Below are 18,392 nucleotides of genomic sequence, written 5' to 3'. Positions count from 1 at the left end.
GTGAAAAGAAGTAGATAGCTTGCCTGGGATAGTTAGTTTTGCTGTTTGCATGCTGATATTATTGAAATACAAACCCTGCATGATTTTTTGGGGGTTGCATGTAAAAATGGTGATAAAAGAGAATAATCATCTAATAATTACTGTGGCATGCTTATAAGGTGGGTCACACATGGCATTTTGGCATCACACCCCAAGAAATGCATGAACAGACAGGAGATGTTTCAGATGAGAGCAATGTGAATTCCTATTCTAGGAAAAAACACTTATAAAGAATGATTTAAAGAATTGGGATTGTTTTCCTGAAAAAGGGAAACTATAAATGCGGCAATTTTTCAGGTACCTAAAGAGGAAGGGAAGAATCTGTTCCCATATCAATTCTAGATGGGACAAAAGGCAGAGACATTAAATTGTTATAAAACAATTTCATGTTAGATACTAGGAAATATTTTAACATTAAGAAAAGAAACACTGGAGTGGAAAAAACATTATGTGCTAGAGTCTTTGATATATGAGAATATCAAGAAGAAACTAGGGAATATATTCCAAGGATAAAATAGGGTATATACTTGAGCCTCTCTTAAGGTCAAAGAGTTAGAGTGGACTTAGATGGACTAGTTTAGCTGACCTTTCAAGGTTTCTTCTTCTCCAGTCCAGTTTTCTTAAGGTTTTATGATACTTGGAATTCAATTAAAATCTGTAGCTTCCTAAAGTTCAGGTTATATTGTTTTCTTAACTCACCTAGGTTGTGGAGAAAAAGATATAAACTGGAAACATGAAATTCAAATTTGGATATGAATTCCCCTAACTGGCATGTACCTGTAAAAGATATTACGTATATATATATATATATATATATATATACATACTCATACATACACACGTAATCACGTATTAAAATATTTAGCATTTGCATAGCTGAGGAATCAATAAGCAGAAGATTCCTGCTCTGAAGTTGACTGTACAAAGCTAAAGCTGCCTCTGAATAAATCTGTATCCAAAATATGCACACTTGTGTATATGCATACTTACTTCACAGGCATGCTTGAAAGATGTATTGGACAGGTGCCTAAGTCACAGCAGCAAGGCAATCTTATATCTGCTGTTTTTCTTTAAAGATATATCTACCTTTATAACTGTTACAAAATAACACTCTTACACTGTGGGGATTAAAACCTATCATGACCTGTATGTTAATTCTTAGAATACTTGAATCTGTGTAATAGATTTCAGAATATGTGAAGAGAAAAAATGAAGACTAAGTATTTACAATCTCTGCTCATTTTATCATGTGATACAGTACATAAGTCTAACTCATTCTGAGATAAATTTTTTTCTTGTATTTCCAATTACTTTAGTAAGCTATAGGGTATTTTTTGAATGAACTTGTACCTATAAAATTAACTTGCTCTTAATTTATTTTTTTCTTTTTTTACTGTTTACCTTTCGTGGTGAAAACATAGTCTTTTCACCTAACAAAAGAAATAATAGCAGAGGAACAGGAACATTGTACAAAGTGGGTATCCTCTGTCATTTGGTGTTTCTTTGTGAATACAGAACAATGGTAGAAATGGATTCTTTCACCTTTTAGAAACATTTAATAGTGATATTTCTGCAGATAGTGTAAGAAACTGACTTGCTCTGCCTGGGTTTTTTGTTGTTAATGATGCATTGTCCTCTTTCCCCTAGACATTCGTGTTGGCATCTGTGTGCAGGATAAAGGTTCATTCCCAGTTCTGTAGAAAAGATATGACTTAACATGTTATAATTCCTTTTGGATTGATTTTATTTTTATAGACTTGCCTCTCTAATCTATAATAGGAAAAAATCCTGTTGGCACAGAACAGAGGATGAAGTGACATTTCTATTACTGAGAATTTCATTCCAAAAAGTTTTAAAAACTCCTAAAGCTCCAGATGGCATAAAACATTTAAAACTGAGCAATGTAGTGAAAAATTTTTCCATTAGCAAATGAGATGAGTGCAAAGTCTTTTCCATCACTTAATTTTTATGTTTCAGTCAGACCTAAGTATTTGTTCCTTAACCTACTGTACCTATTGTGCTAAGAGCCACCAAGGAAAAGAAGATGACTCTGATGTGTCCTGTAGGAAACGAAAAGTCTTGCATTTGGTGTCTCAGTGGACTTCTCTCTACAAAGACTGGTTACACGAAGATGAGCATTTAAAACAGTTTTTAAAGGTATTGAAACACTTTCTGATGCATTTCAGCACCGTTTAATTAACACACTGTATCTAAAAAACCCCAACAGCAAAACCTATGAAGCATGATTTTTCATACTTAAATTTTCTCTATGAAATCTAGAGTAGAAGATGATTTATGTGTCTTCCTTGAATGCCTTAGAGATAGTCAGTATGAACAGAAATCCTGTAATGTCAAGATACTCAATGTCAAAACCATTGTTTTCAGACATAAAACTTACAGAACACCCTGGTCTGTAGAAAACGGGAAAACTTAAAAGGAAAAAAGACTACAAAGATGTGGAGGTTCCATGGAGACACTAGTTGTGTGTGGCACAACAGGGTCTACAGTCAGTATGCAGAGGGTGACAGATGAAGAGTTTTGTAGTTGTTGTAAAAGATGATACTTTGAGGAGTGAAGTGCTGCTTCACAGTATTAGAGTGTTAAGAGAGTGAGAGAGCAGCACAGTTTCTGTATTTTTAATAAATGAAATTATGTCCTTACTTATTAGATAGGATCTTCTGATCTTTCTGAAGGAGTTCCAAAAGATTTTATAATTCCCCTGTAAATCAGCAAAGAGCCATGTCTTTGGTGACCCAAGATCCATCTGATTGTTTATTTTTTAATATTTTTCTCCTGTTGGTTGAAAGATAAAACAAATTATGAGACTTTGCAGGATCTTCCACCTTTTCAGAGGAAACTCTTTGCCTACAACTGGAAATTTTCTTAAGGGCCTTTTTGCTCTTTTCAATCATTCACTCGAGACAAAGGGATAGAGCATTGAACTAAATTTGGAGAAGTCTTTGACTTCCTTTTTATTTGTTTGGCTTGGGTTTGGAGTCGACCACTGCATACAGAAGCAGAGGCCTTCAGACTTTTGCTGTTTGGTACTACATGTCTAGTTCTGTCCTAGAAAGGGTGCATCATTCCAGCCCTCAGGTTAAACTATCTTGATGCAGGGCTTGTCTTTCCCGCCATGGAGGTGTGTGACTGTGTATTGTCACACTATTTCTCTGTTTGAGGCTTCTGTGACATATTTAACAGCTGTGATGTTAATGTTGGTTGAAGTTATGCATGCAAAAACGATGTGTAAGATTGTAGGCCAGAATCATTCAAGCTGAAATCTGTGAATGTAAGAGTGCTAATTGGATAAAGCAAACCTGATGATTCAGCTCATACATATGATCTTCAGTTTCTTGGAAAGAGGAGGATCTATGTGCAGATTCTAAAAAATAATAGAGAAATTGTTTCCTAGAATTTAAATAGTGAAAGCTGATTCACTTTATTTACCCCTTATCTGAGGTAATGTCTTTTGCGTTTAACCGAGGTTCCTGATTAATGATTTTCAGACAGTGCCTCCCCCAAACATAAGAAGTAGGGTTTGTTTATTTATTTATTTATTGGTCTAAAACCAGGAGGATGTTCTTACTCATTTGTGAGAGACATCTACTTAATTTAAAAAGCATGCAAACATGAACAAAAGTGGAAGAGTATATTTTCCATTTTAAAAGTCTTAATCACATGGACCTGTTTGTTACTGTTTTGGGTAAGTGATGACAGTGTGGTATGTTCTCATGCTTCAGAATGGGTTGTTCTGACCTACCCCAGGTTTCATGTAACAGCCACAAGTGCCATTTTAAATCTTTCCATTGTAGACTGATACAAAGAGTGTTTTGCCAAAGGCAAGCTGAATATTGACCAGTCTGGAAATTCAAACAGAAACATTCTCTCCTTATGGGTCTTGCATAAACAGAATGATGACATTTGTTTTAGAAGGCTAGTGCCTGAATCATTTCAGATAACTGAAATGGTAAATTTATACTTGAGTTATCAGATGTTTGCAGATAATATTTTGTTTTGTAGACAATATACAGGAATGTGTTAGATGATGTGTATGAATATCCCATTCTTGAGAAGGAACTGAAAGAGTTTCAGAAGATACTTGGGATGCATCGTCGCCAGTAAGTTTTTATTATATTTGTGATAAAATCTCCTTTTATTTAGAGTGTAATTTATTTTTGTTGTCATCTTGCTACAATTCAGTAAAGATAAAGTGATGAGTGATACAGGTACTGTATTCATTTTTTACTAATCATCTTTCTTTAAATTAAAGCTAGATTATTCAATCTTCTCTGATGCTTGTTGGGTTGTGTGTTGTTTAGCAGTCACTCCCATCAGTTTTGATAGTTTGTGGAAAAGCTGGGAAAGCCTCCCTCAGGAGCTGCTGACTGTGACTTCAGATGATACCTTAATTCTCATTCTACAGTACTGAGAAGCAAGTGTCTTTTGCAATATCTGCCTCAGGGTTATTATTTTACTACTAATTATGGGATTTGTAAAATATAATTCCTTGGCTTGTTTTTCCAAGGAATGAAGTTTGTTTACATGGTTTGACTGTTGGGGAAGTGGTAAGAGCTGTGTCCCTGGGGGCGACCCTGGCTGCTTACCCCGAGGGCCCAAGCAATGTCTGTGTTGTGCAGCAGCTCACAGGCTCACAGCATTTCTTTTCACTACATCAGTTGTACAAGTCACAGAAAAGTTTTCTGTCTGAGCCAGGTGGCCTTAGCTTTCCCTGAAGGAGCTCTGCAGCCATTCTGCAGTGACCATTTAATGTTAAAAACTTTCTGATGTTGTAAAATTTGTTATAGCTAGCACTTCCTTTCCCTGATCTTTGGCTGGAAAGAATAATTTGCATTTTCCTTTTTGTTTCAGCACTGTAGATGAGTATTCACCTCACCGAAAGGTAATGCAAACCTGATTGTTGCTGGTTGCCAGCTAACTCATTATCTCACTTTCTTCCCCTCTGCCCACTTTACTTTTTTTTCTTGGCTTCTCAATTGAAAGTGACTGGTGGCCAAAACATGACAGGATACATCAGTGAGGTTAGACCTGCAAGGTTGCTTAAGGACTTTTTTTTTTTTTTTTTTTTTTTCCTGCTGGTGGAGCCTGGATATCTGCTGCATGAGCTAACCTGCAGTGGCTGAGACAGTATTAGCATCTTAAGAAGATCCTCTGAGATGTCAGAATTCAGGAGAGGCCTGGAAGCATGTGCTCACTGGGCTGGAGAGATGCAGCAATCTGGGCAAACCAGGCTGAGCACAAGCATTGACTGAGGCTGTCCAGTAGACAGAGTAAAAGGGGGATTTGTTGTGACAGGGGGAAAGACAGAAAGAGAAGAACATGAATCTGTCTATGTAACTGGAGGGAGGAGATGCAGCCAGGGAAAGCTGGTGTACAGACTGCACATAGGTGAATTGCTGTGCTCGTCAAATTTACTGGGCTGAAGCTGAAAAGTGTAATAAGCTTAAACAGCTGCTGCAGAAGTGTGGAAGGCAGAACACGAGATTGCAGTGAAATTGTTAAATAGGCCAACTGGTACATAGGAAATGTGTATAAGTGTGTAAGATACGGGCTCTGAATATGGCTACAGAGATCTTTGAATTGTGTAGGCTACTTAGCCTAGGCATGTTCTGCTTCCTCCACAATTCCCATCTTGGCCATTATTTACTAAGGCAGCTCCCAGTTCACTGATCCAATAAAGGTTGGGTGGATTTCCTATACAGAAACCTTTTTGGCCAGACATGTGGACTGAATGCTGTGTTGTGTGAATTACTTTGTAAAGGGCAGGGATGCAGAAAGTCACTGTTGTGTCTTTTTTCTTTTTTTCTTCTCCCATATGACCTCACAGAATAAAACCTTTTTCCATCAGTTCAGTCTGAAGGAGAACTGGCTGCAGCACAGAGGAACCATGAACGAAACAGAAGAAAGTAAGTATGATTGAAAGAGTAGAGGAAAAACTCCAAAACTACGTAATTGTTTCTTGAGGGCTGCCCATAATGTACTTTTTTTTTAAGCTGACATACAGCTTCTGAACAGGACCTTAGGGCCGCTGAAGAAGAAAAATTTGACTGTGTAAGGTTACCTTCCCACTTTCTGCTCTGCAGGGGTTCAACAGTGATAAGACATTAAAGGCTTTCTGCCCCCATCAGGTTCCTCTGGCAGCCCTGTAGCAGGGCATGCTACAGAAGTAGGAGGAGTCCCAGGAGTGCTGGCAGCCTCACTGGGCATTATTGCTGTCCTATTTCATGCTCTTGGTCTCTTGACCTAGATCTTGGTTGCAGAAGGTGAACGCATAAGCCTGTCACATGAAATGGGCCAGGATCTGGGAACCTGCCTTAGTTCCTTTTCTCCCCAACAACATCCCCATGTAGAGTGAAAGGTGCCCCTTGGCTTTAGTGTCAACCATTTCAAAATGCAATTTCCCTTCCTTGTTACTAATGCAGTAACACAGTGAGGCTGCCACCCTCCTGTGCTGCCTGAAGGAGGCAAAGAGGAGGATAACACCGTGTACACGAGTGGAGAACGGGCAGAAGGACCTCCTGTCTGGAAGTCTCACCCTTGGATGAAATATCTTTGTTTCTTGCTGGGCACAAATCTCTGGAAAGTTCACTTGGATTCAGGATGTTTTTAGTGCTCATTTGTAACAGAATGAAAACTGAGCTCCTTCAGTGCCAAGTATTTCTGCACAATACATGCTGCTGAAGGATATCCTTCCGTGCTTCAAATATAAGTTTATTTGAGGTTTGTTTTGTCAAGGTTGCTTCTACAAATGTAATTTCTGGATGAGAACCTCTACACTCATTCTTCTTCTTAAAAAGTTGGATACAGTTCATGAGTGAATAGTGACAGAAGTGTGTTTGCACCAGAGAGGGGCCAAACTGCATGGCTTGTGGGGACAGGAAGGGCAGGACCCAGGAAAGGCCAGCCCTGAATGGGTTAATTTGCTTCTATGTCACTCCTTGAGAGCATGAGCCATGGAAGATTATGGGACTGAGGGAATGAAATAGCAAAAGTGGAGTTGGAGAGAGGGGAGACAGATGCTGAGGGTGGACATCTCAGTCAATGTGGAAGAGTGCTGCTGACTGATAGCACTTGTGGAGGGTGGGTCCAAGGTGCACTAGCCACTTGACTGGTGGCACTTTAGCTCCTAATGTAAGCATGACCAGGGTGACCTGCAGTCTGTAGCTTCTTCCCCCTACTGACATTCCCTCCTGCATCTCAAAGAGGAGCAACACAGGCTTCTGGAAGAGCTGACATGGTCCATGCCAATAGATACCACAGACTGGATGTTAGAGAGGTGCGTGGAGGAGCAGGCTTTGGGAGAAACAAAATGAGGGCTGTCCTTGAGGACCTGACCTGTGGGTTGGTTTAGTTCAATGTTAAACAAAGGATATGTCAGTACTCCAGTTATAAATTAACATATTGCTGTCATCTGCCCCTCCCAAGTTACAGAGATGTGATTTCAAACAAAGTCATTGTAGGCAAGTTGTGTTGCACACTACAAATGGAGGCTAAGTATATCTGTCAGATTTTTAAAAAATTATTTTTCTACCTAGTAGTTTAGAGTGCCATTTGATGTCTCTATCTTTTAATGAGTGATGTCTATTCTGAAGAGGGATTCTGTCATAGGATCAGCATCTGATTTACTGTCTGTCAGCAGAGACAGGTTAAGAAAAAATTATAAAATCAAATTACTTATCTTCCCCAAGGTTAAATGTTAAGTTCCTCCTTCCTTCTCACCTTAATTTTTTCCTCACTACAACACAGAAAAAAATAAATTCTTGAGAGTAGCTTAGCTTTTTAGCTGCTTCTGGCATGGTCTCAGTTAATGAAAGTGCCCCAAAGCCATGAAGATTTGTAAAACCAGCAAAGAGCTACTGCTACATACATCTGTCAATAAAAATTGATAAAATACAACATTTCTGGAGAAGGAAAAGTTTTGTCTTATACTGACATGGTAGCAGCTTGTCTGCAATAAGAAGGGCTAAATTAGAAGGAAAGTGAAATTTAATTAAGCACTGAAGTGAGTATGAAGCCAAGAGCTGTGGTGGCTCTTATTAGATGTTATTTTAGAAATATTTATGCAAGTCTGAAGCTCTCTTTCTTCCCTTTTAAGTATGGCAGCTGTATTTCAAAGAACTGGCTACAGTATACTCAGCAAAAGATGTAAACCTAAAATTCTGGCAAGGAGAAAAGGATCAGAGTGTACATCCCTTTTTGTAGCAGTAACTACCTGAGCTGACCACAGCATTACTGCTGGGAATCTCCTCCCAAGAGCCTAACCAACTCATGGACTTCAGTGGAAGTGATAAGCCCATGGAATTTCTCCAAATCCAGTCTCTTTTATGTGTGCTGCAAGTGATTCAGGGAAAGAATTGTCAGAACTAATTGCATTGCTGTTTGGACAGCCTCTGCTGATGCTAAAATACCTTGGCAATGCAAGCAGTTTAGATGTCTAGACAGATAAGCTAGCAGGAGTGGGTGAAGACCGGGGAGTGCTGTTCTAGAGAAGCCTCCTGTTCCAGGTGGAAGTGGAGGTTCAAAATAATTTCTGCAGCGGATGTGAAAATTACTGGAAGGGTGGTGATGCGTCTGAACCTAAAAGGAAGGGAGAAAATGTGGCAACAGCTGAGCTTGTAAAGAAGACAGGCAGTAGATGTGGTTGTCTGTGACAAACCCTCATGGTAGGAAGTCTTAAATAGATATTGCTGACATGTGGCCATGGGAGTCTCTGTTTTCTTAGCCCTCACATTTCCTAGTGAGAGGAGTTGGGAAGGGGAAAAATGGTGATGTTTGTGCTTGGTTTCCTGGCCCTGTAGGTCAGGCTGCCACAGCTGCCCTTCCTGCAGCTGCAGCAGCCAGGCAGCTGGGGCATTGTCATACTTGGGTCTGTGAGTTTCTCCCCTGCTCTGTTCAGCTGTCTCTGCCTAATGCTGAGCATGTCCTTCTTCCTTTGTGCAGTTTTCTGCCGTGTGTATATAACAGAGCACTCCTATGTCAGTGTGAAAGCTCAAGTATCCATTTCAGCTCAGGAGATACTGAAGATTGTGGCAGAAAAGATCCAGTACCCGGAGGAGGAGTTGGCACTGGTGACAGTCACATTCTCTGGAGGTAAATAATTTCCCTTCATCTGATTACTTACCTCTTAGTGCATCATGTAAGGGAAGGCTGACATTTTCTTGTGCAAGGATACAGCTGTTCCTGTGCGGGCCCACAGCTGGATGACCATGGGAACAATGAGGAGCTGCTTCCCAGAGAGTCATTTCCATGGCAACAGCTCATTCTTGGGTACTGTTGGATACAGCATCTCCTCACTGGGAAGGGAGTGCAAAGGACTCTTGGTTTCCAGCAGTACTGCAAGATTTTATTTTTTCCCTACAAATAAATCTCCTACTTTCTCATTTAAATTAATTTGGAAGGCAATGAGGCATGGTTTGCTTTAAAAATATGAAAGGGGATAACAAATACTGCATGTGTGGCTGTTCCCTCATTTACAGCATGGGTAATGAATATTCTCCAGCAGAAAGGAGGGGAGACATGTATTTGCACAGTTGAGATACTTAAAGCAATCTGAGCAATACTTTGTAAGCAGTCTTGCTTACAACCTGACGTTTTTATGCTTATTGTTTTAGTGCTTTACTTTGAACACAAAGGCTTATTGTCTTTTTTTAAGGAAGACCAGGCTGATCATGGGCTGATACTAGGGACCAGCCAAACATCCAAGACTTGCTTTTGTGTCTCTCAGGTCTCAAGGACTGTGGTCAGATTGTTTTGCTCATTGTGGTGCTTTTTGGCTCTTAAGAAATATGAAGGAAGCAATTTAGCTAGGTGTATAGAAATGCCATGCTGCCCCTACAAAAAAAGGTCTATGACTTTAAAATATCTTGGCCATATCTCCGATAATGTTAGTTGGAGTCAGTCCCTGAGACAAAGGATGCCCCCTAAAGATACAGCACACTTAATTCTTGGTCAGTCTAGTTAAATGAAATATAGACAAATGCTGGCTTGTTCTGTTAATTTATTTGATTCAGAAGTGGAAGGTCACATTTTTCTCCCCCACACCAACCTCAGTTAAATAACCAATTTTTTACAGAGCACCTGCTGGTGTGGGTGGCAGGGAGATGTTGAGAGCCTGGGCATAGGCCAGGCACATGGGAGCACCCTGACCAGACAGACAGTTTACTTCATTGGAAGGCACACTTGCCTCCAGTGTGTTTTGCAGCACTGCAAAATCGTTGTGCTGCTGTTGTTTTTCAGGTCTTGTGCTCCTGTTCAAGAGCAGGACAAGTTTTGCTCTGATTGCAGTAGCTCTGTTGATAACTACCTACTTAGCTAAAGAAAACCAACAGTTCTTAAGTAATGAAACACATTATTATCACTAGACTACATTGGTTCCCAGGAAAGCCACATAATAAAAGCAGTTGCCACTTGGATGTTCAATAAGAAGGAATAATTAAAATGCAGGTACAATAAGACTGTTATTGGTACACGACCACTGTAATCCCTAAAATGTTACTTAATCAAGTTACCTGAATTAATTGGAGAAAGCAACAATTTCAGTATCTTTGTTCTTGTACATTGACATTCCTATGCTGTGAGCAATAAACAGCAGTCTGCCATTCTTTTTCCTTTGTTTTTTTGGTATTTGCATGACTTGGATCTGTCATCTACTGACAACTTGAAAGGCAGCAGTATCACCGTTAGAGAATGATTTTTTTATTGTATTCCTAAAATGGACAAGCAAGCTCTTTTTGTTCAAAATTACTTTGAAAAAACATACTGGTGGTTTAACATAAGTGTCTCTGCTGTAAGTGTGAGCATAGTAAGAGGCAGGATAATCTGAAATGATATTTGGCTCTCAGACTCCTCCTGGTCCTCCTTCTCCCTTATGGGCAATGAAAAGTCCAAGGTAGATGTCAATATGCTTGTAGTGCTTTTGGTTCTCCATTAATACAGTCACTGTAATCAAATCTCATGTGTCAAGTCTCCAGAATATTACTTGGAGCCTGCAGGAAGAGGCAGTTTTCCCAGGATTGTTTTTTAGTGGTGTTCTGGGTTTTGCTTTATTTTTGCCCACACCTTTCTCTGGTGCATCCAAGATTGGCCAGAGCTGAACCAGTACTCTGGAGGGGAGGAAAAAAAAAAATCCTTTCTCTTTGCTAACAGATTGGATGGTCCTTCTCTTTCACGAAATTGTTTACTCTAGGTCTAGAGGAGTTTCTGTAAATACTGTACTAAAAAGGACTCTTCAGCTTTGCTCTATGGAATGAATTTCAGAGTATTGGGATCTTTTAAACTACTTCTCCTGTCGACTGGCTGTGGCTATTGATGACATCTCCACTGCTCTCTTGTCTGCCGGTGACATGTGACAGCTCAGCCTCTATAGGCCAAGACACTTTAACAAAAGTCACTAACATTTACAGTTGATACACTGGGTTGAAATGAAATGTTCTATAATGCAGAGGAGCTTGGACTAGATGGTTTGAGGGTTTCTTTCTGTTCTGTCCTATGTGAAGTCCAGGTTGAAAGCAGATGCTGGAAGCTTTTGTGCTCTAGTGCAGCATGAGAGACATCTCACTTTTATTGTGGCTCTTAGTGTGGAGATGGTGGTCTCCGTAGGGACTGGATTTGATGCTTATTTACATTCTAAGAAGCTGATGTGGCTTTACAAATATATTTGTAATGTTTTTCTCACATTTACGTAGAGCTTTTACTCCTCTTCTGAAGCTTTTGTGTTTTGTTTTCTGTGTTTACAGAAAAACATGAACTGCAACCGAATGACTTGGCTATCTCAAAATCTTTCGAGTCATCCAGTCGTATGTTTGTCTACCGAAAAGATATGACTGATTCTTTGGTAAGGATCTGTATTTTATGTTTCCCATTTTTTAGTTGTCTGACTCCAGATCAAGAACTTAGTATTACTCTCTGAGGGATTTTTCTATACATAATTTATTTTTTGCTTACTTAGTAAAGCTTATTGAGCTGCTCTGTAGCTGAAAAAAAGTATCTTGCATTAGCAGCAGTTACTTGACTGAACAGTAATGGAATTTGTTCATCAGTTTCAAATAGACCAAAGCTTCTCTACAGCTTAAATCTTTCAATCTACATCAGGCTGGAAAAGTTGACTCGTGCTGGTACGGGGCTGGACGGGATGAAGATTATTCAGGGCCCATGTCCTTAGAAACTGGGATTGTAAACTCTCTCCCTCAGTGATTTTCCAAAACCACAGTGAGGCAGGAACAGTCAGGCACTCAAATAATTCATTTTTCAGTAGTTTTCTACTAATTATGCAGATGTTTTGAGGAAAGCGCAGGGTCGGTATCCCTCCTGACTTTTACATGTTGTCAGTACTGCTAGGATCTGTGCGTTTATCCTAGGGATGAGAAATGTCTATTTACATTTTGTTGGATCAAGTGCCCTGGAGAGCTGACTCGCCACTATCATTATAATCTGTCATCCTGCTATCTCCAGTATTCTAGCCACCTCTAAAAATGTGAATATTAAGGGAAGGTTTCCAGTGCAGACAGGTGACAACCTATTCATTAGTGACATAATAAAAATAGCAAAACTTGTTGTAACTGTCAGAAATAGAGCACCAAAGTAATGGTTTAACTGATAAGAAGAATCTTGGCAGATAGTTTATGTCCCAAGTTTCAGCCTGATGATGTTAAAAAAACCAAACACAACAATCAAGAGAAACCTTTGAAAATTCAAGCTAATAACAGAAATGTCAAGTGACCCTTAACACCAGTAGTACCAGTGCACTCCACAGTAATATGCTAAGTAACTTTTATGAATCAGGACCCACAGTGTTTTACTGTTTGTTCGTGATTACATTTGGAGTAGATTAATCATAAAATGTGTGGATTTGTGTTATTTGTAAAGGTAAATTGGCGGGCAACTTGTGTGTATTTATTCTAAAACCAGTGTGTTTGCAGAATTATTCCTTTATCTTATAATACAAAAAATTCCCAGTGTCCTGATTCAGATTTTATTTTATGATGGCTTCAGGGATTTTATTTTCATTATGCTCTCTGCTTCGTTGGTGTTTTATATTCAAGTTTTAGAGAAAGAGAGAGAGAGGAAGAAGGCCTAATCCAATAGGCAATCACTGATCCTATTGACCTATTTCCTGTTTCAAGTTATTCATTAAATAGGCTATAACTCTGTGACTTTGATTAGTGGGGGCAAAAAAATCCTCAGAGTGCACTTAGAAAATATTACTTACTCAGCTCTGTTTTGTACCTTGGTCTAGTAGCTGTTTCATTGCAGAACTTCTGGCATTTGCTGAGGTTTTTTATGCTCTTGGCTGTTGATTTAGAACCCGTTTTCTGAAAATGAAGAATTGCAGCAAAGGTCTGTGAGAATTTTGGGAATCAACACCTGGGATCTTGCCTTAGAGCTAACAAACTTTGACTGGAGCCTCTTCAATGCAATTCATGAGGTAAGAAGCACCACGTCCACTTCCAGGTATATTGCTGTCATGCAGCATTGTGCCATTATGATGCATTTTGGAGCATCAGTGATCCTTAATGCTCACTTCGCCATCATGACAGCATGATTTGGCAGCTCTCAGTAGTGGTGGCACTGAATCAAGTCTGAGTGAGGTGTTGCAATCCTTGATACTGAAAACATTTGTGAAGGGCTTGCAACTTCCCTATGCTGGGACATCTCATATGTTCCCTGTATACCTGATGGGATTTATTGAGATTTGCCTCAAGGGAGTAAAAGAGCATGATTATTCTCTAAAAACTGTTTGTGTGAATATGTTATATATGCACATTGTCCTTTACACTTGATTATGTTCCAGTAAATACAGTGCTCCTCCAATAGGTGTCCTTGATACCACTTTAACCACAAAAAAATCACAATTTCAGCAATTTAGATGGTCACATTCCTGTTCTGTTAGGCTTCAGTGAGAAAAAAAATACTGGGCAGGATTTTTAAAATGGGATAATGGCCCACTTTATGCCCATTGGGTTGTTTCAATGACTTTGATAGGTTCTGGTGTGAGCTGCTAAGTAAAATGGACAGTTAACAGTACAAAATGTCACTTGAAAATAGTCACTGAAAAGCATATTGGTGCTTTCTGAGAAAATGAATGGGAAATTCCCTTGGTTAAAAGGATGCTCTCCTTGATCTTTCACTTCAGGTTCTTTTATTCAGGTTAGACACTGCAAATCTAGAGCTGGTCAAGTTTGGGGTTGTTTTTGTTGGTGTTTTTTTTTTGCACAGAAATCAATGCCCACACCTCTGCTGATGAAAGCCTGGCTATTTTTAGGAAGAAGTTTGAATGTAAAACTTTTCAGATTCTGCAATGTTTTGACATGGTTGTATTTTCATACTGGAACAGAAGTGGAAAAAATACAGAAAGAGGCAGATTATTTGTGTCCTATGTTCCTTATGTTCCATCCAGAAGTGGAACTGCAGGAAATCTCAAAAGAAAAGCATGTCCTGCAGGACTTCCAGTCCAGTTGCCTACTGTAATAAGACTCTAGGCTTTGCTAAGCCAAATCCAGATCCTCAATTACTTGTGACTAGTTTATGGATAATGAAAAAAACAATTGGTTGCAGTCAGGTCTTGTTTCCAAAACATACTTCTAAATAATGTATAACTCATAACTTCTAAGTTGCTTTTATATCACTAATACTCTTGTAAATGTCTTCCAGCAAGAGCTGATATACTTCACGTTCAGCAGACAGGGCAGTGCTGAAAACACTGAGAATCTCAGTCTTCTGCTTCAAAGGTGCAACGAGGTCCAGCTTTGGGTTGCCACCGAGATACTCCTCTGCAGCCAGCTCTGCAAACGTGTGCAGCTAGTCAAAAAGTTCATCAAGATTGCTGCCCAGTAAGTGAATAAGGTTGCAACAAAAATCCTTGAATTCACATGCGATATTTGGTGGTGTGAAGCAGGTGCAAAAGCCAAGACAGAAAACTAATCTGTCCTCCTGTGTTTTAATAGTGGAGTAAGCATACCTAGATAAAACAGTCCATAAATAACAACAGCAAACACTGGCCAAAACTAGGTATGGTAGAGTATGTGCTGCTCAGATCTTACCCAGCACCTCAGCTGCTTATCTGCAGCATCAACTGCAACCCCCCCGATGTTGCAGAGATATCTCCTTTCTTAGCAGAGGTAACCTAGGGACCTTCTTACAAAACTATTTGAGTTATGCACCAAACTCTGGTACAATCTTGAAAGTCCTACTCCTAGAGAAGAAACAAGCTGCAGGAAGCTGTTGCCCCATGTAATCCCCTCTGGAGTACTCTTTTATTTATTGGAAGGAGGTTCTTAATGAGTTAGATTTGACCGTCTATTCTTGCACTATTACTAAATAGTGCTGCTGTTTGTGCTATGCCTTGGGACAGAATACGAATACACAGAATTCTTGTCTCTGTAATCACTCTTATTTTATCACTCTTATAATATTTAATCCCTCTTATAGCCAAGGAAATGGAGCAATTTAAATACGTGCAACCGTCCTCCTCACCTCTCTCTCCACTTGTTGGTCTTTGCAATATTTGAATATGCATGTTCATAGAAAATGTATAATTTGTTCCTTCATCAACTGGGTTGATTTAATTTGCAAGGTACTTATATACAAAGGACTGCTCTCTGCTGAAGCAGTGCCTTTGGTGAAATTAATTATTCTAATCTAGTGTAATTCATAAATGTGATTTGATTTAGTTTGCAAGTTGTATGGTATCCAGTACTAACATTCATTTTCTGCCTTATCGGTGGCCAAGTTTGGTCCAGTTACATGAGAAATGGTCAGTTCTATGTGTCTTGCTTGCATCACAGTAGCGTTAATTTGCCTTCCAGGAAGAAAGTAATGTCTGTCCCATATAAATAGTGATATATTTGTCACTAGACTAAAATGTTTCTGTATTTGAATTAATTTCATCCCTGTTAAGTGAAAAGCTAAAGTTGTGCAGACTTAATATGGTTGTCAGTAAACAGACTCTCCCACTGCCTTGCAGAAGCACACATCCTCATAGCATGTAGATGGGGAAGTAGTGGATACACAAATAAGTGAGCATGTAGTTTGCTCAGGATCTTTTTTTAATCAGAAAAGCAGCTTTTTAAGGACATTACCATATCTCATCAATTCTGGAAGAGGTGATGAAAGAGGAACAATGAGGGTTGAAGGATGGCTTTTACACAAGTGTGTCACCACATGAAAGGCAGACAGTTTTTGAAACAGATGAACGTGCTTCTATTGATAGCTAGTCTAAAATAGAAGATGAGGGATTCAATAAAGAAAATGAATTAGTATGTTGATAGAAATTAACATCCTGAGGAGTTACAGAAGCAGGTCAATGTAGGGTTAGAATAAATGGATTATAACAGCAGCCTTCTTGCTCCTCTAGCAGTGGCTGACTGTACAAGTCATGCCTTTTCTGTACAGTTCTTTGTGAGAAATGGCCCCCCCCCAGTAGACAGTTTATTCAGGCTGTATTGGACACCTTTCTTGCTGGGGAACGAGTTACCTTTGGGAGCTGCCTGACTTTAATGGTCAAAAAGAGTCTAAGCAACAAAGTTAGGGTTAACTTTAAAACAGCTGAAGTGAAGTGAGAAATACGCATTCTCGAGGTAGTACACAGAAGGAGCGCAAGCTTTGTAAAACTTGTAACAAGTGCTGGTGAGTTTCCAGCCTAAGGCCTTGGTGCATATTTTTCCCTGATGACAAAACTCAGTGAAGGCAGTGGATTAATTCGTACTGAAACTTACCTTAAAAGAGGATCCTCACTCTCCCCCACACATGCATGTTTATAGTGGTCTTCAAGAATCTGCAAGATAAAAGTCCTTTTCTTTGAAAGGACTCGGTATTTCAGGATTTCAAATTTCCTAATGGACTAGAAATAAGCAGAGTCTGATCATATATAGTAAAATGTCAAAGAACAGAGGTATCAAACAAATTCTGTAGGGACCTATATTGGAACCAGTGCTAACTGCAACTAATTTATAGGGATATTTAAATTGAACATTAATCAGATTTTCAGACAATAAAAATGATGAGGGATTTCAAATGCATTGGAGGATATTAAAAAAAAAAGAAAAAAGAAAGAGTGATCTAAGGAGTCTAGTGACATGTGCAAACAACAGTAGGATAAGATTTAATTTAGATAGACGCAAAGTAATTCAGCTAGGGAATGTTAATACTGTGCTGAAGAAATAAATGCATGATTGTAAAGAACAGTACAGTGACAGAGGTCCTTGGGTGATAATAGATGACAAATTAAAGGCAAGGACAAAGTGTGATGCTGTTCCAAACAAATAATTTTATATTTGTTTTATACTTGCACAGGAGTCTCCTTCAGTGGGGACATTCAAAACCTGCCTGGACAGGTTCTTGTGTGATGTAGGTGACCCTGCCTGGCAGGGGGGTTAGACTAGATGATCTTTTGAGGTCCCTTCCAACCCCTAAGATTCTGTGATTCTGTGTAAAAAATTATATGCAAAACAGTAATTATGTTTCTCCTTCCCTCCCTGCTGTCTCACTACATCTCCTTTGTAAGAAGGAAACGCAGGACAGAAAAGGGAAAAGAAACTACAAATAATTCAATGAAGGATAATAACAGTATGGAAAAGCAGATTGCAGGCCCTGACCACAAAGAGAAATCGAAGGAACCAATGATGTACAATTCACAGAAAAGATGAAAAAGGAGAGACGAAAATATTTATAATACAACAGAATAGAGGTCAATGAATTATTCTGTATGGTAAAGGACAGCTGAGAGTAACTTGAACATTGAAAAGGGAAAATTACTTTTGACATCAAGGAGAAAAAAATAACCTGCCAACAACAGAGTTGATGAGACAGTGGAATGCTTGCTAAAAAACTTCTTAGAGACCCCTTCACCTAGACTGCAGGTGGTCATGACAGGACATTTAATGAGTTCATTATGTGGAAGATGATTGTATGTTGGTGCTGAGGATAGAAAGGGGACTCAGTAACCTAGGATACCTTTGCATTCAGTTTATCTCTGATTTTGAGTAAGAAAAAAATCAGAATACAGTATTCCTATTTTTATTTCACAGCTGTAAAGCCCAAAGAAATCTGAATTCATTTTTTGCTATTGTTATGGGTCTCAACACTGCATCTGTCAGCCGGCTGTCTCAGACCTGGGAGGTAAGATGCATCTTTGTATCTTTTATACCCTGTCAAAACTATTTCTCACAAAATTTAATACTGGTGAAGTAACTTTTCCTTTTAATTATTGGTTTTTCATGCTGAAATAAATCATGGAGGGGGTATCTGTAGAGAAACTCCTTTGTGACCTGAAACCTTAGATACACATCTATTCCAATAAAACTAAGTATGTCCTTTTAGAGTTTTTAAATAAGAACAAT

At 39.1% G+C, this 18,392-nt stretch overlaps 1 protein-coding gene across 2 annotated transcripts in view; it reads left to right on the top strand.

Annotated features, from left to right (window-relative positions):
- The window catches only part of RAPGEF5 (Rap guanine nucleotide exchange factor 5), a 159,677-nt gene that overhangs the window by 121,618 nt on the left and 19,667 nt on the right, over positions 1-18,392 (top strand). Inside the window, exons 13-21 of one of the 2 annotated variants that reach the window (XM_051610421.1) lie at positions 2,052-2,196; positions 4,060-4,157; positions 4,909-4,939; positions 5,885-5,963; positions 9,064-9,147; positions 11,793-11,890; positions 13,358-13,480; positions 14,707-14,885; positions 18,081-18,171. In XM_051610421.1, coding sequence (XP_051466381.1) covers positions 2,052-2,196; positions 4,060-4,157; positions 4,909-4,939; positions 5,885-5,963; positions 9,064-9,147; positions 11,793-11,890; positions 13,358-13,480; positions 14,707-14,885; positions 18,081-18,171 — 928 coding nt within the window. Of the gene's footprint in view, positions 1-2,051; positions 2,197-4,059; positions 4,158-4,908; positions 4,940-5,884; positions 5,964-8,997; positions 9,148-11,792; positions 11,891-13,357; positions 13,481-14,706; positions 14,886-18,080; positions 18,172-18,392 lie in introns of both variants that reach the window. The other variant, XM_051610420.1, reaches the window with a different exon arrangement.

This window comes from Apus apus, chromosome 2 (genome assembly GCF_020740795.1).
Source record: "Apus apus isolate bApuApu2 chromosome 2, bApuApu2.pri.cur, whole genome shotgun sequence".
In the NCBI taxonomy this organism is placed as follows: Eukaryota; Metazoa; Chordata; class Aves; order Apodiformes; family Apodidae; genus Apus; species Apus apus.
This window is presented reverse-complemented; position numbering and strand designations above follow the sequence as displayed.